This window comes from Gasterosteus aculeatus, chromosome 10 (genome assembly GCF_964276395.1).
Source record: "Gasterosteus aculeatus chromosome 10, fGasAcu3.hap1.1, whole genome shotgun sequence".
NCBI classification, from domain to species: domain Eukaryota; kingdom Metazoa; phylum Chordata; class Actinopteri; order Perciformes; family Gasterosteidae; genus Gasterosteus; species Gasterosteus aculeatus.
In genome coordinates this window covers 2,085,607-2,111,972 of record NC_135697.1, presented here as the reverse complement: position 1 = coordinate 2,111,972, position 26,366 = coordinate 2,085,607, and the positions used below count along the sequence as shown (strand labels likewise).

Below are 26,366 nucleotides of genomic sequence, written 5' to 3'. Positions count from 1 at the left end.
TTTTAAGGACACTTTTCATCTGCAAAGAAATAATTGAGCATGTTGTGTCTTACCCTCAGTCGACTTAGGGGCATTCTGATGTAAGTCCCGGATCTCCTCCATTTCTGCCTCTTCCCGAGTTGTTCCCCGATGGGGTCAATAGCACCTCTGTTTTCTAAATTGATTCGTCAGGATTTTTCTGCAAATTCAGCTCTCAGAGAGCTGTAGATGAAGCTATTTTGGGGTATTGATTTCTGTCCCCTTCAGGTTGAGAACACGTTAAGGCACAACCATGTTGTATTGTGAAGGAATACTGATGGATCCCTGGCTGTGACCACCGAGACCACTGGACCGCCGGAATACGACTGACGTTTTTTTCAACCGTCCATCAATGTTGAAAATATACAATGCTAAATACGTGCACGACTCAGAGGGAAATTCCAGTGGAATACAGGCGTGGTATTATCTTTGTAGCTGTGACCATCACTTTTAGTCAACATTTCAGGTGGTTTTGATCAGTGGCTCATAACCTTTGTGGCTGATGACCCTTTAAGACAAAAACAAGAAAGTAAATCGACAACCTCTTCATCACACGTTGCATATAGTGGTCTTGGGGAAAAGGCTACACAGTATAAAAAGCATCAACAAGTTACAATTAAGCTATGCTAACTAGGGCATTGATGTCCTAAATCCTCGTTCCAATTACACACAGATAATTGTACCAATCTCATTAAAGTTGAAAACAAAAACAAAAGAGAGGAAAATTCTGTTATGCTTGACTATCTCTAAAAATGTCTCATGTCCGATGATTTATTCAGTCGGATATCATAATGTTGTGATGTTCCCTCATTAATGACCTGAATACAGATGTGGGAACACTATATAAATCATGTTGGTATGTAATAAAACACGGGTCAGCGCAGCGCGGTTCTCTGCTGTGCTGACCTCAGACCAGCCCGCTGTAAATGCTAAAAGGACTGTACTTGTATAGCGCTTTTCTAGTCTTCTGACCACTGAAAGCGCTTTAACACTACATGACATCATTCACCCATTCATACACTGATGACAGGAGAACCATACACAGTGACATGCAGGTTAGCAGAGCCTGGGATCGAACCGACAACCCTCAGATTGGAGGACGACCGAGCTCCCCACTCACCCACAGTCGCCCTGTACTGTGCTCCGTTCCTTCATTTGTAAATATTAAAACATTAGCGGCTACAACTAACGCGAATGCTATGTGTGGGGTTATGAATGCATTCCTCAGGCTGGCTCCTCCCCATCCAATCCCCTAATTAGTGCCAGCAGTTAAAACACTTAATAAATGTGTTGGCTGCTGTTGTCTGGACTATATTGATTTACCTCCGCCTTATGCTTTCAATATTCCTTTTAGCTAAAAGTACATGGCTTAACCGAATTGAATTTAAAATGACCGGAAAATGTTCTTCTCTAAGCCTCAAATATATCATGTTCCAGCTTCAAAGCATATCTTCCAAAATGAAATAAGATTACCCTCTCTATCTGCATTTTAGACATTTTTTACAGCCCGGCAGGTTTCTAGGCAACGGCAAAGCTGATGACGTAAGTCCCTCCGTAGGCCAGACCGTCCCATTTCAGCCTTTGCCGTTTTTGAAGGACCCAGCCGAGGTCGACTGCAAAGGGAGCGTCCTCATGTAAAAACCCAGCGACAGTACAAGGACCTGTCAATCACAGTGGGCCGTGAAGCACACCCTGCTTTGTGATCTGTTATTTTAAGGAGACCATAGTTTCCTAAATTATATTACTATCACATGTCATTTAGCGCTTTTATCCAAATCGACTTACAATAAGTGCATTTCAACCATAAGGATACAAACTCAAAATAACAAGAAAGTGCAATTTCATTAAATAAGCCGATTTACAACTTGCTACAGATAAGAACCATTATAAGTACAATTTAAGAGCTACAAGTTTTAAGTACAGTCTGAAGAGGTGTGTCTTTAATTTGCAGCGGAAGATGTAAAGGCTCTCTGCGGTCCTGATGTCATCAGAGCCTCATTCGACTATTTCGGAGCAAGGACAGCAAACAGTCGCGATCTAGTCGAGTGTTTTGCTGTCACTGAGGGAGGAGCAAGCAGTTTTGCAGATGCAGAGCGGAGTGCGCGGGTTGAGATGTCGGGTTTGACCATGTCCTGGATGTAGGACCTGATCCATTCATTGCACGGTGTAAATGAACACCATGCTGCACGGAGAGAGAGAGATTGAGACCATAAACTGATGTTTGCAAGATGTATAGGAGCTAGAGTCCTTTTCTCAGACTTCTACACAATCAGACTTCTTTTTGCACCCAGAAAGAAACCATTTTGCCTTTATTTGTCACTATTCAAAATGTGAATTTAAATGAGGCCTTCTAAATATCGGACCCCAGATCTCCTGCTCATGCTGGAAACAGCAAAGCAATGTCTATGAGAAGAGAAGAGGGTTTGCACTGGCCTCCCACCTCATGGATTCATGTGCTCATAGTTCCATGTGGATAAGGAGGGCCTCACTCCAACAATGGCGGCACCAGCGCTGAGGCTGAAAGAAGCATCGCTGTGAGATCTATTTTACTGGAAACAAACGCACTTTGGTATTCATGCAAAAGGAAAACGACAACGGAAACTGATTAGTGCCATCTTAACGCAGCTTTTACAGACAAGCACAGGAAGGAGGAGCTATTACACAGCACTTTAATGTAATCAAATGTTCTTAAATGCCTTTACGGGGCGTTTTAAGCGCCACTTCTCATCTGAAGCATTCATAGGTGATGTGTTAATGCATCATAGCACCATCTGTATTTTGTCCACAGTCCGCTGATCACTTGCCGCCGTCCTCCTGAATGTCAAACTGTCTGCTGGATTTGGTGGACTCCAGCATGAGTTCGTACAGTTGGCCTATCTGGTCCTCCTGGAAGCTGCCGAGTGTCCCGTCAGACAGGTTGGCGCCGAACTTCACAGAGCGCTTCTGTCCCCCTGCTGACTCCAGCACCTGAGTCTGCAGCGTGTCCTTGTAGTTCTGCGGAGAGGCACAGTGTTTAGTACCAGGTCTTCCACCCCATCTCCACTTTAACATTTATTTAATGCTTAGCTCATCCAATAAGCGTATAATATGCCCACTCATTTTGCAGTATATAACATTATTATTACATTTAGCTGACGCTTTTATCCAAAGCGACAGAAAGTGCGTTCAACAATAGGGATACAAACTCATAAGGGGGACAATTATGCAAAAGGGTTTAAAGGACAACAGGGATCATTTCTAGTTTTTATTCTTTTCTTGACAAGACGTTCCAACTTAGTTATATCTGTGGTTCACCTTTGAGCAACACAAAGGAGTATGAATGCTCTGATAATTGGATTCTACTTACAGCAGTGAATCTAATATAAAAGGCTGGTAACTGAGGAGAAGAAATTAAATCTGTTAACTCTTCCTGAATGATTCATACGGTCTCATTTTTATTTAAAAAAAAGCATGTATACTGTACATAAATATGTATCTTCTAAATAGCTGGGTCAATTATTCTAGATAATATCCCTTATTGGTGGATTGGTAAACGTGACCACAACAATAACTTCAAAAAAGGTACAGGACCCAAACACGTAAACCTCAGTTATCTCTGCTTCGAACATCCACAGAGATCGTTGGCAGCTTTATGACTGATTTTTGTATCAGTCAATGAGTCCCCTGCGATGGGCACCAAGATGAATGTTTATCACTACATAGTTTTGTGCTACATGCAGCTCTCCGCTCCCTATGCTATGAACCGTGTGTGAATGTACACGCGGCGTCTTGGGCGTTGGGAACTTGTTCCCTGCTGAGCAATAAGGAGCTGTTCCTCTGAGAGCCTTCTTCCTGCACGTAATCTCATTATGTTGAATATTTGCCAAAGGGGAAATATCCTCCCCAAGGCAGCTTAAATGAACACGCCAACCGTTTGACACACTCACTCATAGTTCAAGCACTGGGAAAGTCTTTTCAGTAAATGAATGTTCTTTCTTGGATCCATAGGATTAGCAGGAGTCTGCCATGTAAAATACACTGGTCACATCGGCACATTGGTTTTTATTAAAAGCAAATCTGAGAAATCCTAAAAAGGGAGGCGATGGGGTAAAAGTCCAAGTGTCTTCTTTCGGCATGCGCATGTCGGGGCCATTGTTTGCTCTAAAGGGGTAATTTTTCTCTTTGTTTAGAACCTCACACCCATTTGAAAAACTGTTAACACGTCACATTATTGTTACCTTCTAAAGAAGATCGAGCTCTCTCTGGCGAGGTGGAACAGGCAGGGCTGGCTTTAGCCTTAGACCTGGTTGAATGTATTTTCCCCGCTAATCGCCCCCAGAAGAATAAAGGGCTGAAAGTTACTCTGGACAGTGGCGCCGACACTGCGGTAAACCGTGGTGGTCATGGACCTCACGCCACTCACGTATCGGCCAACAATGGCGGTTTTCTTTCATTTCTATTGATCTGCGAAGTTGAAACTCAGGGTGCAGGACTACCTGGGACCTGCCCAGAGCCATGTGCTCAGAACTGTTCAATCAGCGGCCTGATCAATGCAGTCACGTGACAGCGCCACCAATTATGTTTACCCACTAACGGAAATCAATGTGAAGCCTGGTATTCATAATCCAACGGCAGGTCATTATGAATGCAGGTCATTGTCGTGTGTGCGTGAGAGACATACGGACCATGCTGTTTTACATCACAATACATAGCTAATTTGGGAAATAAACACCAGTTTTGAAGATCCCACGTTTGAATAAAAGGGACATGAAAGCAACTGTGCATGGGAATAAAGCGTGAATAACAGGACTGAAACGAGCGGAACCTTCTGATCTCTATCCGGTTCTCTTCATACGACAGATTAAGATGCTGCTTTAGCTTTACAGGGATTTATAAATTTTGAATAAAGAGCTACCCATTGATTGATTACCAGATAATGTGGTATACTCCATTTGTTTATCAGCTAAACTCTATTGTTCTATTGTTTACTATTAGAGTGCTTCTTTCTTTTTGGACAACAAATTCAAAACAAAACCAGAAGTGGAAGTGGATTTATGAGAAATTCTGGGGAATTTAGATGTTGTGAATTATAGGAACCGGTTGGTTGGTAGATACCAGGAATTAAACAATACAAATGAAAGAAGTAGACCACAGTAGGTCAAACTGTGGCTACAGATGTTTTTCTGCAAATACGTCCTAATCATTTCCTATTCACACTACTCCCTAGTCTCTTCCTCTTTGGGGAAAGCTTCTTCAGCACAATGGAGCAGATTTATTAGTAGCCGAGAACTCCCATGGGTGCCTCTGAAATAAATGGATTACACACTGAACACTCAGTGGCTGTAATCTGATTGTGAGCCTCGCTCCGTGTCCGTTCAAGCAGAGCTACAGTGGAAACCACCTCCTGCTGATGGAATGGACGCAGAGGAGAAGAGGACTCCTGGCATAGTTTGTGTTATTAGGTCTCTGCTTTAGTAATCACATAATACAATTTGGGATGTGGGAATTAGATGTGTGTGTTACTAATGTGCTGTTGTGATTGGATCCCACCAAGAAACGACCTTGGATTTGTGAAAGCTAATGGGGATGCTGCTGACGGAAATTATTTTATTTGCCCCCAATTTAAACCAAACTAGCATCCTTCCTGGCCTGTGCACTCTGTAATGACAGAAGCCTGAATGGCTCTGGTGGTTAGGTGTTATTTCTAGTGCCTCGGTTACAGTACATGACTTTAGCCCAGATCAGAGGGCTATCTTTGCAGATATCTAGTGAATTCATTTCTGGACCTGTTGGGGAGTTACAGCCAAAGGGACCAGGTTGGGGGTTAGAGCCCCCTCGGCTGTGGCCTACCCGGGTAGTATGAATTAATATAATACATATCAATGGAACTGATTAGGTTAGTCAATTTACAACTTACAAGACGGACAGTTGAGAGCAGAAGTATTATAAAAGTATAGTATGTATTTTATCCATATTTTTGTTCTCCTGTTGAACTGCATAAGTTACATTCTATTCATATTTATTTGTAGATTTACATGTGATGAACAAAGTTTTAACCAATCATTTTTTTTGTTTTTTAATAAAATATATTTTGATATTCTTAATGTATGCTCCTAGATTCATCCTTCTATACCAACAGTGGGTAAGCCAGCTTACCAATGTAATATAAACAATTGTTTAATTATTCAAAACAAAGTTTTGCCTGGGACTGTTTACTATTGATGAGTGTGTAAATATGAGGAAAGCCACTCGTCCCCGATTGGAACGGAAGCAAATGGTCTCTAGGTTGTAAACAATGCATACTGATACAGCGAGGCCTAATGAAAGAGACTCCTCCCTGGTGGATTCTCACTTACGGCGATGACAAACGGAACTCTCCGGAACCCATCTGCAATCTCATCTACTTCATTAGATAAATTGGCTGCAGATGGCAGATTTTCCATCCCCCAGCAGCACGCAATTGTGCAGTAAAACATTAGCTCTCCCCTGTAGGGATATAAAAAAGGGGACCTGGCTCACTCTGCTGATTATTTTGGGAACTGGAGGTATACTGGAGATATACAGATTCCTCATCAGCACATGAATCCTGGTAGGTCCGAGGATGGTGCCAGGCTGGTCGACGTTTACATCAGATTAGGCCTGCGTTAATTAATGTACTAAAATAGTTATACGCAGTAAAAATGATTAGAGGAAGAATGGAAAGTCTTTGCATCAGAATAAGAATTAAAATAAGTCTCTTCCTCTAAATTCTGAGTGTGTTACACTACTGAGCTCAGTCAGGCAACACAAGTAGTATTCAGTAGATTATAAATGACTACTCTGGCCGGCGCCTGTAACATTAGTTTAGACATCAGGGCTCCTGATCTTATCTATGAAGGGCCTACCTGGACTTATTCTCGTGGCCCAAAGTCATTGAATTGGTTGGAGGCCGCTATCATAATGTGTTTTGTTTGGATTAAACATTCGCAACGTGCATCACTTCGGGCAAAACTGTTTGAAAGGTTGTGTTTATCAAGGTTGGAAATATGAAAGCAGCTGGAGGTTGACACAACTAAATATGTGAATATGGTGCGTGATGTTGAAGTGTTGATATATAATTGTCACAATGCCTATGTTTCATGAAGGCAACGCGGTTGAGGAACGTTTTCAGCCTTCTGTCAGTCATGATACCACGCCCCTCTCAATTGATACCACGCCCCCTGTGCCAGATTTGAAAGTGAAGATTTAAAACACTAAACTCCCAGGTCCAATGTAGGAGTGGATATATGACCCAACTAGACGTTTACCTCGCGCGGCGTGGCCCTCCAGCTTACTGGCCCTGCTCTGCCATCACGTGGCGAAGGAGGGCCATCACACCGCGAGGCACAAGCCGGCAGAGGCCGCCCAAAGAGCTCCCTTCCTCCGCACCGAGATATGCGGGTTCATTGTACAGGGGAAAGGGACCGGAACTCACATTGTAGGCCGAGTATATAGTGTTTATTTACCTTCCACTCCGACATGAAGCCCTTCGCCTCTTCGGCTGATGCGCCTTTGTGTCTCCTGAACTCGTCTTTCACATACTGGTCTCCGAGGGCTCTCAAGTCTATCGGCAGGAAACGGTGCAGGACCAGAATGCGCTTGTACAGGGACCGGACGCTGGAGACGTGAGCCGAGGCCGCCATGGTGGTGGTACGCTACACACCGGCTAAGATAAGAGACAGGACACCAGAGTCACAAGGAGACTTATTTAACACACGCATGTCCTTGTTTATCCCGGAAATGAACTTCTTCTGGGTAGCAGGCGCGGTGACCGCCACCTACTGGACTGGAGCATTTCTCCACACATCTCTCAGGTGATTCACCTGGAGCAGCACCACCTGAATATAATATATATGTGTATATATATACATATATGTATGTATATATATACACATATACATATATGTATACACACATATGTATATGTGTATGTATATATATATATATATATATATATATATATATAATGTGTATGAAATGTGCACGAAATAAATGTATCTAAATCCAGACATATTTTTAAAGTAAATTGTACTAATTATTTTCAACTAATTTCAGCCTACTGTTATTGATACTTTCAGCTCAACTGTAACTCAAATGTGTTGGTATAGGAAGGAGGTAGCTCTATGACTCTTGAGGAATTGTAACCTCGTACTCTGAGACCTGAGACCCTCCCACTTTGCATTAATGTATTCTTTCCAATTATTACATTACATGTCATTAAGCTGATGCTTTTATCCAAAGCGACTTACAATAAGTGCATTCAACCATAGAGATACAAATTCAGGGACAAGAAAGTGCAAATTCATCAAATAAGCCAATTTACAATTTGCTATAGATAAATTGTACTTATAATGCCACTTAAGTGCTACAATTTGTTAGTATTTTAGTCGAGGTAGAGTCTGAAGAGGTGTGTCTTTAGTTTGCGGCGGAAGATGTGAAGGCTCTCTGCGGTCCTGGTGTCTTCAGAGAGCTCGTTCCACCATTTAGGAGCAGGACAGCAAAGAGTTGTAATCTAGTCGAGTGTTTTGCTCTCAGTGAGGGAGGGACGAGCAGTTTTGCAGATGCAGAGCGGAGAGTGCGAGTCGGGATGTAGGGTTTGACCATGTCCTGGATGTAAGCTGGACCCGATCCATTCACAGCACGGTACGGGAGCACCAATGTTTTGAACTCGATGCGGGCAGCCACCGGTAGCCAGTGAAGAGAGCGGAGGAGTAGACAAATGTTTCTATACCTGGGTTGCTGATAGAAGAAACCCACACTGGTACGATTATGGAGGAGCTGGTAGATGGCTCCAAAGTCTCCGCTTTGAGTGACAGTACGGTAGCTGCTCTCTCTGTTAGGATCGGGTTAGAGACCAACAATGGTTTCACTTCACTGTAGTTGTGCAAACAAGTTGGGTGTCTTCGCTTACAGGTCCACATGAGTGTCGGTGACAGTATTCTTTGACACCATGGCCTGGCATAGTCTGCTGTCCTTCACATATTGTCTTCTTTCATCCAGAGATTTCCCTATAAACTCAGGACAAGAGTGTAGGCCATGTTTGCGGGCTTGACAGAACATGCAGGGGAGCCTTAAGCCTGTCTTCGGCGGTATGTGATTCTCCGTCACTGCAACTGTCTCTGTATGGAGAACACTGGTTTTGGTTCCTTTCATATTGTATATAGTTTGCGCTGTTACTTTTACTACTAATGTTTCTTAACGTTCTGTTTCTATTTTCCTATTAATTCCTATATTTTTGTAAAGGTAAGCAGATTCCAGGACAGTATCTTTTGATTGTGTGATCATGGAAACCGATATATGGACTTATTTCTAATCCTGAATCCAGGTACACTCTTGATAACAGTCAAGTGCTGTTGTGATCAACCGAAGGTTAGGTGTAAGATGACCATGCAAAGTATTTTAATAACTTGTTCTCCATTTTCTCCAGTTGAACACAAGAGCCAAGTGGGTAATTCTTCTAGAACAACACGGATCTTGTGCTGGATCATGACTGGGCCCAAGAATTTGGAGTCCCGGACCAAGCACATCAGGGAAACATGGGCCAAGCGCTGCAACAAAGTGTTGTACATGAGCTCTGTCGAAACCGACTTCCCCACTGTGAAGCTGAACATGAGTGAGGGGAGGGAGAACCTGTACTGGAAGACCATCCGAGCCTTTCAGTACATCCACCAGCACCACCAGGACGAAGCGGACTGGTTCTTAAAAGCAGACGATGACACATTCATGGTCGTAGAAAATCTACGCTACACCTTGTCCAGTTTGGATCCAGAAAAGCCATTGTATCTGGGCAGGAGGTTTACCCCCTTCATCAGACAAGGCTACATGAGTGGAGGAGCAGGTTATGTCCTCAGTAAGGAAGCACTGAGGAGATTTGTCAAAGGGTTCGATAGTGGGAATTGCACCCACTTCTCCACCTTAGAGGACATGGCTCTGGGAAAATGTATGGAGACGATGAGGGTGGAGCCAGCCGACTCCAGGGACGTTAAGGGGAGACAAACATTTCATCCCTATCCTCCAGACCACTACCTGGTCAGGCAGCCCCCACGGCCAAGGCCTTGGTATCGGCTTTACGATCACTATGCTCCTGTAGAGGTATGCAACACAACACACATGCTCCTGTTTATAATATGGATATACACTAAAAATACCAGTTACAACTTTTCCTTAAAGGGAGTTCACTCGAATTGATCCTGCACCTCTCAATTTACACTGAGCATATAAAAATTATTTTTATGTAGAAAATAAAGCCGTGGGAGAGCCAAGTAATACATACAGAGTTTGTGTCACAGACCTGCAATTGCAATTGGCAATTTTTATTTTTATTAACCACTACTGTCTCATTAAAAAAACCTAAGGTAGCACAATATTGTGGGAGGAATTTAATGTTGACATGGAACGTACAATTATGGAGAATTGTCCAAAATGATTGCTTCAGTCTGAGGATTGGTTGCTGTAAAAGTGTACAGCAATGTTAATGGCTCTGTCATGGTGTACTTGGCTCTGGAGATCCTTTGAGGTAACATGCTACATTACATTTTAGAAGCATTACTTTTATCTCAGCTTTGCTATGTTTTCCCGTGTGTGTCATGGAGGGAGGCGGGCACAGTTGGTCTGCATGTGCAGTTGCGCTTTGGGGGGCAGTACAAGACCAGGCATTATCAAACCCCTGGAGGGGGCAATTTAGGCCACAGGTGCTTCAACGTTGTTCATTCATTCGCTTTTATCAGTCTTGATTTAAATGGCCTATATATTGGTATAAGCAAGCTGTTTAATCCAATAGGCGGTTGATCACTGTAACCGGGACCCTGTTGCCACTGTAAAGAAAAAAGGTACAGCGTAGTGTAAACAAAGTCACCGGAACAGTTACGGTCATTCAGACACTTTTAGTTCCCCAAAAGGCTGTTGGTTGTACCTTGTAGCATGACATCACCTTAAGGCCTCTCCAGAACCCGGTGCTGTTAATCTGCTGCACCTGATCCCCCATCTTCGTCCTGTTGATGGTTTCCCTTCACAATCGTCCTCATCAGTACAATCCTCACCTTTTCCTTGTTTCCTGATCCCTCCTCTTCCCATTGAGGAGGATTTTTACATCAGGCGTGGTCCAGGGTTCGCTGTTGGAGAAAAATGTACACTCCTGCTGGGTACCCCTTGGTGCCCCTTTGGTGTTGGCCTAGTAAAGGTCCACTGTTTTATTGTCTGGGGTTGCATGTCACATACTGTGTGAGTGTGGGCAGAGTCGAGGAGGGGAAATGGTTAAAGTTACCGGAGAGAAGGAGAAGAGGATTGGGTTGGACAATGGAATCGCTGGAAACGTTGCACTCCACGTTAAATGTAGTGGTAGATGACTGTATAACAAAGACATTCGTACCAAAATTACAAATACAATTGTATGTCTGCTGAGAGTAGACATAAAAAACAAAGCAACAAAACCAACATCAGCAATAAGTGTCCTCCAGTTCCACAAAGTTATTACCAAAAGAAAAGGAAGAAAAGCACATCATGCACATACCTGACATAACCCTAGACCCATATAAATGGTGTACGTAGTGCCTGGACTTTTAGCCCATTTAGATTTTATCCATTGGACACCTCAATAAATGACCAGATTGTATTCAACACCTTTGATGTAGTGTCGATTTAAATCAGAATTAAATTAACATAGAAAATATTAAAGCCAGGCTAAGTCAAAACCACCTTTGTTGAAAGTTTACGTCAACTAACTTGTGTATTTGAGCCCCCCTAATATAATAGTTGGGGAAACTCGAGCTTGAGTGAAGAATGGGCTCTTCAGACTGCCATCAAGGAAATATGCCTGTGTTTGAAAAAAGCTCTCATATAAAAAAAAACCTGCTGTTGTTTGTCTTTTAGAAGAAAAAAAAAGATTTCAAGATTTTTTCCCCAGTATAATTCTGCGGGGTAATGCAGGGGTTTTGAAGTTTAATGTCAAGTTTCTATTTGAACATGTGAGGAGACAACACTATGGTGTCCACGGGAATGAGGTTCTTTAAGCACACAGTCTGAACCTTCAGCTAAGCTCTCTTGTGGTTCCCTCTTTTTCTCTCCAGGGTCCAGGCTGCTCAGATTTTGTCATCTCCTTTCACTACATATACGGCGTTCAGCTGTATGTTTTGGAGTACCTGACATATAATCTGAGACCATATGGTTACAAATACAGATTTAATCCGGATGAAAGAATTATATTGAAAACCACAACCGAGTCCACATGAAATGTTTGTATGTGCACCACAACTTCTGAACTAAGCTTCATAATTCAAGACCTTTAAATTGAGTGGAGGTGTCGATTCCCTCCACTCCCAAGTTGATGATGCAAATTTAATTTAAACTTTGTTCATGTTGGGTCTGTTTTACTAAGCCATTACTTTTTATTTAATACATGTTCGGAAGAATCCATTTTTATGCATACTACATTATTGTTGTAAAAGCCTTAAACTGCTTTTTTTTCTTTTCAATTTTATATTTTTTACAACCAAGTTGTTTTCCCTTGAATCAGTTTTGATTCAAACTTTCATTGCCAGGATATTGTCAGACCTTAAGATTTGATTCCATGTTTTTTTGATTTTGATGAAGATTTTAAAGCATTTTGTCATGACTTTGACTTGAGCATTAATGTATAAAAATTAAAAAATTAAAACTTTAATAAATGTGATTTTATTCATTGAAATACAAATGTTTATTTTGTTGAACCAACGTGTTCTGAGCTTCTGTTCCTTCTGGCATTTGTCTTGCCATTCAACATTTATCAAGCAATTAAAAGATTTTTCTCAAGTTTAACAAAAACAACCATCACTCAAATCAACATTGAACAACAGCTACAACATGTCAGTACCTTAATTGGGTTAAAAGGGATAGTTTGGGTGTAGTTTGGGTGTTGAGTAAATCCACAGCCATCCTCAGCAGTTCAAAATGAAGCAGGAGCACCGGCAGTGTGAACGTAGCCTGGGAGTCTGTTAGGAGGTCCATGTCTGCTCTCTATGACCTCATGACATGAAAGATTTCCTCCAGCATGACCTGGTGTGTTTGGTCCCAACATTTGTTCTTTGTTTGTTACTGTTCATCTAACAAACCATAAGACAAAAGGAACTTGGAGCGTCCTTTCTCTGAAAGCGTCCTTTCTCTGAACATTTGTAATGTGTCTTAGTGAGAAATATACAGTACTTATCACAAAAATACAAATGATAAAATAGACTCTAAGAAAGGCTCTTTGCCCCTCGGTATGTTTACCTGTCAGCGATGAGTCCGTCGTGGTTGGAGGAGAGCTGACCGTAGCCAGTTTAATCTCAATCTGGTGCAGCCGGCCAGTCGACGTCTGAGGTCCCACCATGGAGGTCAGCTTGGGGCCCTGCGGCCCCCTGCCCCCTGGGGAGGCAAACAGGATGTCGGTCAGCTGCTCCCTGGGCTCCACCAACAGGGTAGCATCAAACAGCCTGTCGTCGGCCGCACCTGACACATGGAACTGTGGACTCAGGGTGGTTGCTCCTACACCAACGCTCTATACTTTGAATGATGCCCTCTGTCTAGCAATCCTTAAAGTTTTACATCGACAGTCATGTGAGAGCACTAAGTGGGCTTGTCTCGCAACAAAGCACCCTCCTGCCATTACTCGCATTATCATTCAATTCATTTTATTTTGTATAGCCCATAATCGCAAATTACAAATTTGCCTCAGAGGGCTTTACAGTCTGTACACATACAACATCCTCTGCCCCGAAACCCACCATCGGCACAGGAAAAACTCCCCAAAAAATGAAAAAAACCCTTCCAAGAGGGAAAAAAGGGAAGAAACCTTAGGGAGAATGTCAGAGGAGGGATCCCACTCCCGGGATGGACAGACTACAATGGATGCCATGTGTACAGAATGAACAATGTATAATACATGCAATTCCTATGACAGAAATGATTCAAGTAATTGTGAGTAGTAAGCCAGGCGCACAGCAGGACCACTGCAGGGGCAACCACCATCAGATAGAACCACCATCCACAGAAGCCTGTGGGGAGGGACAGCACAGAGACTTTAGGAGAGGGTAATGTTGGTTTACGAGTACAGTAATATTATTAATATCTAAAATAATAATGATGATGATGATGGCAGCAGCAGGCGTCAGCATGGCCACGGTCGGTGTCAGGACCAGGGTCCCGAAGGAACCACGATCTACGGAGACCTGATATGCGCATTAATAAAACTTGAATTATGGTAGAACGAGAGCGTGAGAGAGGAGCTCGGTGTGTCCTAAGAATTCCCCCGGCATTCTAAGCCTATAGCAGCTTAACTAAGGGCTGGTCCGGGCTAACCTGAGCCAGCCCTAACTATAGGCAGAATCAAAGAGGAAAGTTTTAAGTTTTACTTTAAAAGAGCTGACCGAATCTGCCCCCCGGACTGAAAGTGGAACCTGGTTCCACAAAAGAGGAGCTTGATGACTGAAGGCTCTGGCCCCCAGCCTACTTTTTAAAACCATAGGAACAACAAGTAACCCAGCATCTATGGAGCGCAGCTGCCTTGTAGGTCAATAAGGTGTTACAAGCTCTTGAAGATACAACGGTGCCTCACCAGCAAGTGCCTTGTAGGTGAGGAGAAGTACCTTAAAATCTATTCTTGATTTAACAGGGAGCCAGTGCAGAGAAGTTAATACAGGAGTGATATGATCCCTTTTCTTAGTTCTTGTTAATACACGTGCTGCAGGATTCTGAATCAACTGGAGAGGCTTAAGAGATTTACAAGAGAAGCCTGATAACAAAGAATTACAGTAGTCCAGTCTGGAAGTGACAAACGCATGAACTAATTTTTCTCTTGGCTCATTGGCTGCAGAGATGAGGGGCAGAGATTTCTTTTGGAGACTAACACCATACTGAATCTGTTAGCAAGCCAAGCGATGTTGGGCTTAAGGCTACCCTCACTGACATCTATCCATTTAATGCATTGGTGAAGCCAAGATGCACCGATCGGTTTCCATTAGTTAACTAGGTCAAATCCTCCGGTTCTGTGAAGAGAAGCCGATTCAGAAGTGTTTAAAAACTTGGACTCTCTTCTGACCAGCAGGGGAAACTCATCCAGTTACAAATGGAGGGCCGGTTTTATGGAAGTCTATTGTCTAAAATTAGTACTTTTGTCTTGATTTATTCCCTCAGTAAAAATTATGAACATGAGTTTATGCTCCCAATCTCTAGTCTCAAGTTTTTAATGGAATGGAACAAGTGCATACAAACGGAGCATTTCACAGAAGTCTTCCAGAGAACAGGCTGCTGTCTGTGGGGTGAGGTGAGGCTGACCGCCCAGTGCTGGTGGAGTCTGACGGTCCGTTAACCACACCTCACATCTCCCACACTTAAAAGCATATTAACTGCATTGAGGATGCAAAAGCATGAATCATTGCTAGTAGTAGTCGTTGCGGGCGGAACGACCGAGGGGGGTGGGTAGTAGTCGTTGCGGGGGGGGTAGTAGTCGCGCGCGCTGTGTTCGCTGGTCGTGCACGGTAAAAGGACAAGAAAAACGCCTGGTGATGCGTAGATTAGAAAACAAGTCAGTTCTCAATGTGAAAAATAACATACTGTATAGGCTATTTATGATGACATAGGTAGTACATGAGTGTTCCTTTAACTTATGTTGTCAGTGTGATTGACAGGCTGCTTAACTGGTTAACTCTTAAATTCATCATATTTTTTCAGGCAGTGATAGGACAGGCAATGATGCAGAGAGCACCAGGTCGAATAGAGAGAGGAGAAGCACAGAGGAGCCATGAACCCCAGAACGCGTGTTCAGGCAGGACCTGACGTGGAGGACAAGGAGGCCCTCTGGGCCCTACTGTGAAAAGGAGATAGTTCTTAATCTGCAATTGTGTTGTTGTGTTGTGTTGACATACTTTTCTTTACTGTTTTCTTAAATTTAATAAACTACTAACACATTTATTCATTGTCATTGATTGTATATGACTTTTACTGATAACATAATGCAATATAGCCAGGACAGCCTTACAGAGTCGCGACGCTTTGTGTTGCGTTGCTTCGCATCGCGTCGAGGTCTGTATGATCACAAAAAAAAGTTTACCCACCTCTAATTTTACCACTACAGCACTGTTTCCACCTGTGTCCAATCACCTGCACCTCCCTAGTGTATTTATGCCGTGTGTCTCATGTGTCACTTGTCGTGTCATTGTCAACCCCCTCCCCCCTGGGACTTCTATGTGTTTTTGCCCCTTGGCCTTTTGTTTTGTTGGAGTTGATGACTATTAAAGTCTTTTTTCGTTAAACTCTGCATTTGAGTCCTACCTCCCACGCAACCCCTGACATAAATTCCCTGTGTCTTCTATGTTTTCAATCATTTGAGTGGGACTGCATTACATCATAAGATAAGGGGATCTCTATTCAGAGATATAATCAAATATACACTGTTTCCATCAGGGTTTATAAGAATCTGGTTTTCGGTAGCTGAGAATGAGCCCTCCATATCAACATAGGGGGCAACAAACCAAACTCTGGCTCCAAACAGACCAAAGGGGGCAAAGTACTCCCCGCTGGATGGCATAAATAAATCCTAGTACACACACATTTACAGTACTAGACACATTAGCACCCAACTAAACCATGCACAGATGATTAACTTAGACTCAGACTTCCACCTGTAGGCGGACTCGTCCCCACCAGAGATCAGTCCAATGAGGGTGGTGTCATCCACAAACTTCAAGAGCTTGACGGACTGGTGACTGGAGGTGCAGCTGTTGGTGTACAGGGACAAGAGCAGAGGGGAAAGAACGTAGCCTTGGGGGGAACCGGTGCTGATGGTCCGAGATGCTGAGACATGTTTCCCCAGCTTCACGTGCTGCTTCCTGTCAGACAGGAAGTCTGTGATCCACTTGCAGGTGTAGTTGGGCACGTGCAGCTGGGAGAGTTTGTCCTGCAGCAGAGACGGGATGATGGTGATGAAGGCAGAGCCCACAAACAGGATCCTGGCGTAGGTTCCAGTGGAGTCCAGATGCTGGAGGATGTAGTGGAGTGGCATGTTGACAGAATCGTCTACGTCTGTTGGCTCTGTAGGCGAACTGCAGGGGGTCCAAGAGGGGGTCGGTGAGGGTCTTCAGGTGGGTCAGGACTAGCCGTTTAAAAGACTTTATGACTACAGAGGTCAGGGCTACAGGCCTGTAGTCATTGAACCCTGTGATCCTGGGCTTCTTGGGAACAGGGACGACGGTGGAGGCCTGAAGCAGGCTGGTATGTGGCATGTCTCCAGTGAGGTGTTGAAGATGTCAATGAACACCGGAGACAGTTGGTCAGCACAATGCTTCAGAGTGCGGGGAGAGACGGAGTCCGGGCAGGCTATCGTTACGGGGGGGTGGGGCTGCACAGTCTGATCATAACATTCAGTGGAATCGTCATAACAAACAACCTGATATGTTTATTAGACATAATCATTTGATTCCTGGGGTCTGTTTCAAGTAGGAGGTTTAACAAACCCTAAACTCTGAGTTGATTTACCCTGAGATGGGAAACTCTGAGTTTTCGGTTTCAGAACAGCTGTTTAGAGTTGGTTTAATCAACTCGGAGTAGGCTGACTCAGAGTTGAGCGCGTGCACCACCACAGTATGAAGGCAGCACGAATGGAGCCACGGTACTAGGAATTTACCAGGGCAACCACCACAAACAATATATTCACCCCTATTGAGCTGGAAATATTAATGCAAGCGTACGACGAGTATGAATCCGTAATTAGAAAAAAAAGCAACACCGCTAATGCAGCAAAAGACAGAAACCGTGTGGGAGAAAATTGCTGTAAGTTCCAATATGGTGTTGTCAGTTAATATTTAATGTACACACTAATCATAATCCATACGTTTTACTAATTCCCAGTGGGAATTACAGTACACACAGGCTTGAAATACACACCCATGCTCATATTTAGAATAATATCGCTGGTAAAAACTGGTTCAATGGTATTGAACCTACAATGTTTTATTCAGGTGCAACCTGTGGCTCTCCTCTTTAATGGCTTCACTGGTTTGTATCCAGGGAACAAAAATGTTTAAAAGACGTTTCAGAGCAACGCACACGCTTGTCACGGCTCTGCATACACCAGCTTTACTAATATTCTCAACATCACCAATGTTGTAAAGGAAAATGCTGTTTGCAAAAAAAGTAATACATTGTACAAAGAATCTGCTCATATGTGAGTACATGTTCATGATGATTGACGTTTGTTATCTGAGGTAGGGTGAGGTTATGTACATATTTGATGGACTGTGAAGATAAACGATACAGTTCAAACAAGTAGTTATCTGGAAACGAACCCCTGGTGTGGTGGCAGGCGTGGTTAGGCTCGGCTACAGAGGTGACAGAGAGCGGGAGTGGCTCAGGGATCGGTGCCAGGTGGAGGCGTAATTGGCCTCAGCTGCAGTCAATGTCATGAATTGTGTGTCTCTCTGCACTTAAGCACTGGTGGCAAGACAGCAAGGGTGCCAAAAAGGCAGTCAAGACAAGGGATCCAGACGCTGGGAACAAAAAACACTGCTACGACCTTGATAAATAATACCATTAGAAATTCCACACTCGTGTCGTACTCCATCTACCCGGGATCCCAGAGAAACAACCACGTTACACCTGGTTAATATGAAATGATTATAACAGCCAAGGACGCTACATAGTGTAATGTAACTGTTATAAATTATTAATTGTGCTGGGATAGTGTGGCCATGAAAAGGAATTGAGCTGGAGTGTCTCACACTGATAAGAGTGAGATAAGTCCTGGCTGTAGAGACACAACAAATGTGTTGGAGGACACCTGTAACTGAACTGAGGTATAAGAACCCCCTGGCCCTGTTGTGAAAAGAGGAAGGTTCTTGGCAGTCTACTGAGCATGTAGCTGTTGTGACCGTTTTTGCCTTGTAAGGAAATAAATGGAGAAAGACATATTTGATTCAGAGCCTTTATTTGTATTTACCGATTGTTTGTGCAAAATCTTCCATCACAATTGCACTTCAGGTCTAGTGGGTCTAAATGGACCCCTGTTTGGGGGGGGGCTGCAGAGTCTTATGACATTGCGTTGGATTGCCATAACAAACGACCTGTTTTGTGTGACATAATCATTTCATTCCTGGCTAATATGAAATGATAAGAACAGCCAAGGACGCTACATAGCACCTCAGTTCTAGTGGGTCTATTCGACCCCCTTTAGGACACATTTGATCCAGTGGTGATCTTAGGAACCTGAATTAACCAGGATGGCACTGACTCAGGGGCTGTGTCTCATCTTGCTGCATCCTACAGAGGACCCGGCCTTTGCGGTCAATGTGACATGTGCCCTTCAATGACCGCATAGGCTGAACCAAGTGGTCTCTCAAATAAGACGGTTTGGTCACTGTATCACACAAAAGAGTAACATTTTTAAACGTTAGTGAGAGGCAGTGGTTGTGGATGTGTGAAGAGCGAGCAGGCCGGGTAACCGATGCTGACGCCTGTATGGGAAGAGACTGCCAGTAAGTCTGCCTGTGGCCCACTGTCTGCAGACAGCTCTGCGTTAAGACAACACAGTTTGGACGTAGATTCCTACCGCCGTTCAACATTCAACATTTGATAAGACCAACGGGCTTTTTACAGCACACGGCTGCACGGCCAGACGCATACTGTACACAAGCATGGCCCCGTGAAATGCTGCCAGGGGCCGAGTGGGAACCAAATTCTATTCTGGAAATTTGACAATTTTGGGGAACCCTGTATTAACATGTTTATTACAATCATTTCTGCTAGCGCTCAGCCTGCTTGATATTTGCCAGAATTGCCTGAAACTAACCAAGCAGTATCTTTTCAACTGCCGTTCACAGGCTTTTTCAAAATTAGTAAGATTCGAAAATGGAATATTTAGACAAATTACAACAGTAGCGTGTCGGGTCTGAATTAAAAAAACAGGAAGAAACAAAAATATTTTGGTCACACATTTAATTGTTTACGCTTCTTTCTCTCTGCTGGGAGTTTCGGCGAATCACATTGAATGGGATTCAACCATGACGAAATAGGCAAGACTTAATTCAGTCTCCGATTTTTGCTTTTGTTCTGTCTCGCTGACATGGCTCTGTTGTGATGTGCTGCTCTTTGGGGGGCTAGGATGGTCGGTTCCGACAGCTGTCGGTAGATTGTTACTCAAATCCTGGTTTCACTGACATTGCTGATGGTCGTCCTGGCATATACTAGAACTTTCAGATTGACGCTCTGAGGCCTGAACACAGGGTGAGTGGGAAGGGTGAGTGCAGAGCGTCTTCATGTACACAAAGGAGCTCTACAAGTTCAGATCCACATTCAGCCACGTTTCACTGTTCAGCCATAAGAGGCACCACCATTGCTTCTTATATAAAACGTAAAAAAAGTAAAATAAAACAATCAAGCTAGGGTAAAAAGTATTTGATGACACAGATCATGATAGAACTGTGGCTAAAAAAATGGACTGGTTTAGATTTTCAAATCACTGTAATATGGGAAGAAACGTTGTGATCTCACCCGTTTAGTCACATGTTCTTAAATCAATAATTAACTTTTGTTTCTCCCTCATGTGACACTTTTTATTACTCAGTTTATGACACAGATACAAGATCTTTATCTGCTGATCACACAGGGAACCTTGTTCATATTTTAAAGGTTACTATTAGATCGTTATCTGGGGATTTTGGAGGCCGTCCTCTTTAACGGACCAGTGTAATAAAATTCTTTTTTTTTTTACACCTGTGCCTTTGTTTTTTGATATTTTATATCAGGTTGAATGCCAAATGTATCAATAAGTCAAGTCATTTTCTCCTTCCGCAGAAGTCGTTTTCAACACTGTGCCATGGGCCACTGGAGGATCACTCAAGACCAATGGCCACGAAGAAACATCTGAAAAGGAAAAATGCAAACTCTGAAGGGCCCTGGATAAGATTCTAACCCAGATGTAAACTTGAGTGGTTGTCATCTGGGAGTTCAGAGTTAGAAACCAACATGAAGACGCAGCAGTCGTTCTTCAAACTCCCAGAAAGCAGCAGATCTGCTCAGACTCCTATTAATTACTATTAGTACTGAGCCTTTTCTGTTTGCTGCTACCTTTATTTGCAGATTCAAGGATGCAGTGGTGGTTGGAAGAAAGAGTAAATGGTGAGCTCGAGGCAATACTGCTAAAGTAATGCTGTTTTAGTTACGCGATGCTGGCTGTGAGAAGGACAGAAAGTTTCAGAGATACGCACCAATATAGAATCCACTGTTAATGGAAGAACGCCTGTGCGCGTACAGTGTTTGGTGACGCATGATGTGTGGCGAGCTGCACTTACGGGAATCACACATGTTGGATCCAGCCGCGGGCGCGCTGCGTGTGGAGAGAACTGGAGCTCGTGGCTCAGCCTTTTTTCCAATAGAATAAATTGATTAGTTGATTAACATTATAAGCTTCATTGTCATCATTTTCAGAACAAGTAGTACCTGGTAGAGACACCTGCACCTGCGCAGTGGCCACTCATCGTTTCCGGCAGGTCAAACGGGAGGATGGGGCGCTTTACGTCTCGTTTAATATTTACCACCGGGATCATGATGGGATTTCTCTTCACTCGGTTTATGTTGGACGGGAACTTTTTAACAGAACAAGCCATTCACTTAGGGAGAAATGCCCAGCAGCAAGCCAAGGCGCACACGCAAACAGGTAGGCACGGATTCATATGTACAATCCAAAGCAGTTTTGTCATAATCGTTTTAATGTTACATTATTATGTGATGAATTGTATCATTTTTATTTACATTTTAGCCATATTTTGAAGCCACAATGTACGTTAGACTCCGGCCGTGCGTAACAGTGCGTGCGTAATGACCGATGTTCCGCTGCTGCTGAAACACAAATGGAGAAACTGTTGTGTAATGATTGGTATACCTGGGTCATTTTCATTTAAAGAAAGTCTGATTTTGTAATATAATCTCAATCTGGAATGTCGAGTTTTATGAGTAAATGTAGCTCACAAAGGGAGCGTGGGTGATTCGTTTCTTGCACGCTGTGTGTCATATCAGGTTGGATCCAAAACATTGAAGTGAAAATGATAGTCCGATAACAAACCCCCACAACTGGTTAAACCTCCACCACTAGTTATTCTCAAACAAATATTGTCTAGGCAAAGGTGTGTATTGTGGGCGCTCAGCTCAGTACAGCAACGAGACACAGAACATGGAGGAGATCCTCAGTCCCCTCACGTTACAGCTACAGGGACGAGGAAACATCTGAGGTTGAACGAGTGCGCATAGGGCTGTTACTGTTACACCCCCCCCAATAAAGTATTCTTTATTGTTTAAATTGTTCCACTAACACACATGTTAGTGGAAACAAATCTATATTGGAAAAATAACCGCCATGTCAAATTCCTTGTATGTATAACATATTTTGGCAATAACGGTTCCTGATTCCTGAATAAGGACATCTGGTATAATATCTTACCTATTGTAAGGTACTTTTACTATTAATATTTCATAAAGTTATGTTTCTATTTTCCTATTAATTCCTATATTTTTGTAAAGGTCAGCAGATTCCAAGACAGTATCTTTTGATCACGGTAGTGAAACCGATATATGGACTTATTTCTAATCCTGAATCCAGGTACACTCTTGATAACAGTGCTGTTCTGATCAACCGGAGGTTAGGTGTAAGATGACCATGAAAAGTATTTTAATAACTTGTTCTCCATTTTCTCCAGTTGAACACAAGAGCCAAGTGGGTAATTCTTCTAGAACAACACGGATCTTGTGCTGGATCATGACTGGGCCCAAGAATTTGGAGTCCCGGACCAAGCACATCAGGGAAACATGGGCCAAGCGCTGCAACAAAGTGTTGTACATGAGCTCTGTCGAAACCGACTTCCCCACTGTGAAGCTGAACGTGAGTGAGGGGAGGGAGAACCTGTACTGGAAGACCATCCGAGCCTTTCAGTACATCCACCAGCACCACCAGGACGAAGCGGACTGGTTCGTAAAAGCAGACGATGACACGTTCATGGTCATAGAAAATCTACGCTACACCTTGTCCAGTTTGGATCCAGAAAAGCCATTGTATCTGGGCAGGAGGTTTACCCCCTTCATCAGGCAAGGCTACATGAGTGGAGGAGCAGGTTATGTCCTCAGTAAGGAAGCACTGAGGAGATTTGTCAAAGGGTTCGATAGTGGGAATTGCACCCACTTCTCCACCATAGAGGACATGGCTCTGGGAAAATGTATGGAGACGATGAGGGTGGCGCCAGCCGACTCCAGGGACGTTAAGGGGAGACAAACATTTCATCCCTATCCTCCAGACCACTACCTGGTCAGGCAGCCCCCACGGCCAAGGCCTTGGTATCGGCTTTACGATCACTATGCTCCTGTAGAGGTATGCAACACAACACACATGCTCCTGTTTATAATATGGATATACACTAAAAATACCAGTTATAACTTTTCCTTAAAGGGAGTTCACTTGAATTGATCCTGCACCTCTCAATTTACACTGAGCATATAAAAATTATTTTTATGTAGAAAATAAAGCCGTGGGAGAGCCAAGTAATACATACAGAGTTTGTGTCACAGACCTGCAATTGCAATTGGCAATTTTTGTTTTTATTAACCACTACCGTCTCCTTAAAAAAGCCTAGTTAGAAGGTAGTACAATATTGTGGGAAGAATTTAATGTTGACATGGAACGTTTTGGAGAATTGTCCACAATCATTGCTTTAGTCTGAGGATTGGTTGCTGTAAAAGTGTACAGCAATGTTGTCAGGGGTGCGTGGAGGAGGCAGGACTCAAACGCAGACTTCTCAGGAAACAGAAAAACAACAGCAAAACAAAAGGCCAAGGGGCAAAAGCACACAGGAACCAGGGGAAAAACAGCAGGCAGGAAACTACAAACATCCACAACGAAAGACCATGACATGCGTGGCAAAAGACAATGACGCGACAAGTGACAACAGACACACATGGCTTAAATACACTGGGGAGGTGCAGGTGATCTGACACAGGTGGAAACTATTAGACGATCACAGGGGATTACAAGACAAGGCAGGAAGTGAAGTTACCCGGGGACACGAGTGGCAGAAAACTACAAAATAACACAGAAAGTGAACCACACCGTGACAAATGTTAGTGGCTCTGTCATGGTGTACTTGGCTCTGGAGATCCTTTGAGGTAACATGCTACATTACATTTTAGAAGCATTACTTTTATCTCAGCTTTGCTATGTTTTCCCGTGTGTGTCATGGAGGGAGGCGGGCACAGTTGGTCTGCATGTGCAGTTGCGCTTTGGGGGGCAGTACAAGACCAGGCATTATCAAACCCCTGGAGGGGGCAATTTAGGCCACAGGTGCTTCAACCTTGTTCATTCATTCGCTTTTATCAGTCTTGATTTAAATGGCCTATATATTGGTATAAGCAAGCTCTTTAATCCAATAGGCGGTTGATCACTGTAACCGGGATCCTCTTCACACTGTAAAGAAAAAAAGCTCAGCGTAGTGTAAACAAAGTCACCGGAACAGTTAATGTCATTCAGACACTTTTAGTTCCCCAAAAGGCTGTTGGTTGTACCTTGTAGCATGACATCACCTTAAGGCCTCTCCAGAACCCGGTGCTGTTAATCTGCTGCACCTGATCCCCCATCTTCGTCCTGTTGATGGTTTCCCTTCATAATCGTCCTCATCAGTACAATCCTCACCTTCTCCTTTTTTCCTGATCCTTCCTCTTCCCCTGAGGAGGATTTTTACATCAGGCGTGGTCCAGGGTTCTCCAGTCACATGTTTGCACTACGCAAACTACGTTACGCTGAATGTCACATTTTTTGAGAAACACGTACACTCCTGCTGGGTACCGGGTTCTCATCACAGAAGTAGATATAACCGACGTCAGATGGGCATCACTGAATACTTTCCACACATTTGACTCAAAACACAGAGTTTACTGTATAACAAAGACATTGGTACCAAAATTACAAATATAATTGTATGTCTACTGAGAGTAGACATAAAAAAACAAAACCAACATCAACAATAAGTTGCCAGTTCCTTCATCAAAGTGGGCCACAACGTTAATACCAAAGAAGCAAGTTTCAAAGGAAGAAAAGCACATCATGCACATACCTGACATATATACCCCTACCCCCATATAAATGTTGTACGTAGTGCCTGGACTTTTAGCCCATTTAGATTTTATCCATTGGACACCTCAATAAATGACCACATTGTATTCAACACCTTTGATGTAGTGTCAATTAAATCAGAATAAAATTAACATAGAAAATATTAAAGCCATGCTTTAATAAAAGTCAAAACCACCTTTGTTGAAAGTTTACGTCAACTAACTTGTGTATTTGAGCCCCCCTAATATAATAGTTGGGGAAACTCAGAGTGAAGAATGGGCTCTTATGGCCATTCAGACTACCATCAAGGAAATATGCTCTCATAATTAAAAAAAAACCTCTGTGCTGTAGTCTCTTGTGTTCTTAAAAAAAACACCATCTCAAGTTTTTGTTTTCCCAATGCATTTTAAAGTTTCATGTCAAGTTTCTGTTTGAACATGTGAGGAGACAACACTATGGTGTGCAGGAGAAGGCTACTGTGTCCAAGGGAATGCTGCTGTTAAGGAGGTTTGGCTTCTTGTTGCTTAAGCACACAGTCTGAACCTTCAGCTAAGCTCTCTTGTGGTTCCCTCTTTTTCTCTCCAGGGTCCAGGCTGCTGCTCAGATTTTGTCATCTCCTTCCACTACATATACGGCGTTCAGCTGTATGTTTTGGAGTACCTGACGTATCATCTGAGACCATATGGATACAAATACAGATTTAATCCGGATGAAAGAATTATATTGAAAACCACAACCGAGTCCACATGAAATGTTTGTATGTGCACCACAACTTCTGAACTATTTCAAAAAGGTTCCAGAGACTAGCTTAATTTTCTCTCTGTAATTCTCCCTAACCACAACGTTATAATTCAAGATCTTTAAGTTGAGTGGAGGTGTTGATTCCCTCCACTCCAAGTTGTTCATGTTTGGGGGCGTGAGTGGGTCTATTTTACTAAGCCATTATTTTGTATTTAATACATGTTAGGAAGAATCCGATGCAAAGTGCATAATTGTTGAAAATGCCTTAAACTGTGTTTTTAATGGGAAAATATAATGTTCTTTCTGTTCAATGTTATATTTTTTACAACCAAATTGTTCCCAGTTGAATCAGTTTTGATTCCAACTTTCATTGCCAGGATATTGATAAAAACAAGTTTGTACTGTATATACATGAATAATAAATAATAATAATAAACTATTAGCTTTGAGACTATGTTTTTAAGTCCTGAAAATTCGACTTTAGACCAAAGATTTTAAAACTGATTTCACAAAGAGT

The 26,366-nt window shown here is 43.0% G+C and overlaps 3 protein-coding genes across 4 annotated transcripts; 2 read left to right on the top strand and 1 right to left on the bottom strand.

The window, feature by feature from the left end:
* Positions 1-2,296: 2,296 nt before the first annotated feature.
* On the bottom strand, positions 2,297-7,767 carry sdhaf3 (succinate dehydrogenase complex assembly factor 3). The gene is made up of 2 exons (XM_040189481.2): positions 7,482-7,767; positions 2,297-3,012 (listed from the first exon to the last, which is right to left on the bottom strand). The coding sequence occupies exons 1-2, from the start codon at positions 7,656-7,658 to the stop codon at positions 2,815-2,817; spliced, it is 375 nt and encodes a 124-aa protein (XP_040045415.2). The 5' UTR covers positions 7,659-7,767; the 3' UTR covers positions 2,297-2,814.
* A 244-nt stretch (positions 7,768-8,011) lies between these two features.
* Positions 8,012-12,678, top strand: LOC144383422 (glycoprotein-N-acetylgalactosamine 3-beta-galactosyltransferase 1-like). The gene is made up of 5 exons (XM_078080690.1): positions 8,012-8,658; positions 9,016-9,104; positions 9,259-9,340; positions 9,443-10,107; positions 12,081-12,678. Exons 3-5 carry the CDS (start codon positions 9,313-9,315, stop codon positions 12,240-12,242), a joined length of 855 nt encoding a protein of 284 aa, XP_077936816.1. The 5' UTR covers positions 8,012-8,658; positions 9,016-9,104; positions 9,259-9,312; the 3' UTR covers positions 12,243-12,678.
* Positions 12,679-20,993: 8,315 nt separating this feature from the next.
* On the top strand, positions 20,994-26,285 carry c1galt1a (core 1 synthase, glycoprotein-N-acetylgalactosamine 3-beta-galactosyltransferase 1a). Of its 2 annotated transcripts, XM_078080689.1 has the most exons (4): positions 20,994-21,135; positions 21,445-21,673; positions 22,710-23,374; positions 25,694-26,285. In XM_078080689.1, exons 2-4 carry the CDS (start codon positions 21,520-21,522, stop codon positions 25,856-25,858), a joined length of 984 nt encoding a protein of 327 aa, XP_077936815.1. In that variant the 5' UTR covers positions 20,994-21,135; positions 21,445-21,519; the 3' UTR covers positions 25,859-26,285. The 2 variants fall into 2 exon arrangements, with proteins under 2 accessions (XP_077936815.1, XP_040045340.2); XM_040189406.2 differs by lacking the exon at positions 20,994-21,135 and having other exon boundaries at positions 21,315-21,673.
* The last annotated feature ends 81 nt before the right edge of the window (positions 26,286-26,366 follow it).

Coding starts and splice junctions, on each gene's coding strand:
- sdhaf3 (XM_040189481.2), bottom strand. CDS start 7,658: ATGGCGGCCTCGGCTCACGTCTCCAGCGTCCGGTCCCTGTACAAGCGC. Junction 3,013..7,481: donor GCTTCATGTCGGAGTGGAAG/GTAAATAAACAC, acceptor GCCTCTCCGCAG/AACTACAAGGACACGCTGCA.
- LOC144383422 (XM_078080690.1), top strand. CDS start 9,313: ATGGACTTATTTCTAATCCTGAATCCAG. Junction 9,341..9,442: donor ATTTCTAATCCTGAATCCAG/GTACACTCTTGA, acceptor CATTTTCTCCAG/TTGAACACAAGAGCCAAGTG. Junction 10,108..12,080: donor ATCACTATGCTCCTGTAGAG/GTATGCAACACA, acceptor TTTTCTCTCCAG/GGTCCAGGCTGCTCAGATTT.
- c1galt1a (XM_078080689.1), top strand. CDS start 21,520: ATGGGGCGCTTTACGTCTCGTTTAATATTTACCACCGGGATCATGATG. Junction 21,674..22,709: donor CAAGGCGCACACGCAAACAG/GTAGGCACGGAT, acceptor CATTTTCTCCAG/TTGAACACAAGAGCCAAGTG. Junction 23,375..25,693: donor ATCACTATGCTCCTGTAGAG/GTATGCAACACA, acceptor TTTTCTCTCCAG/GGTCCAGGCTGCTGCTCAGA.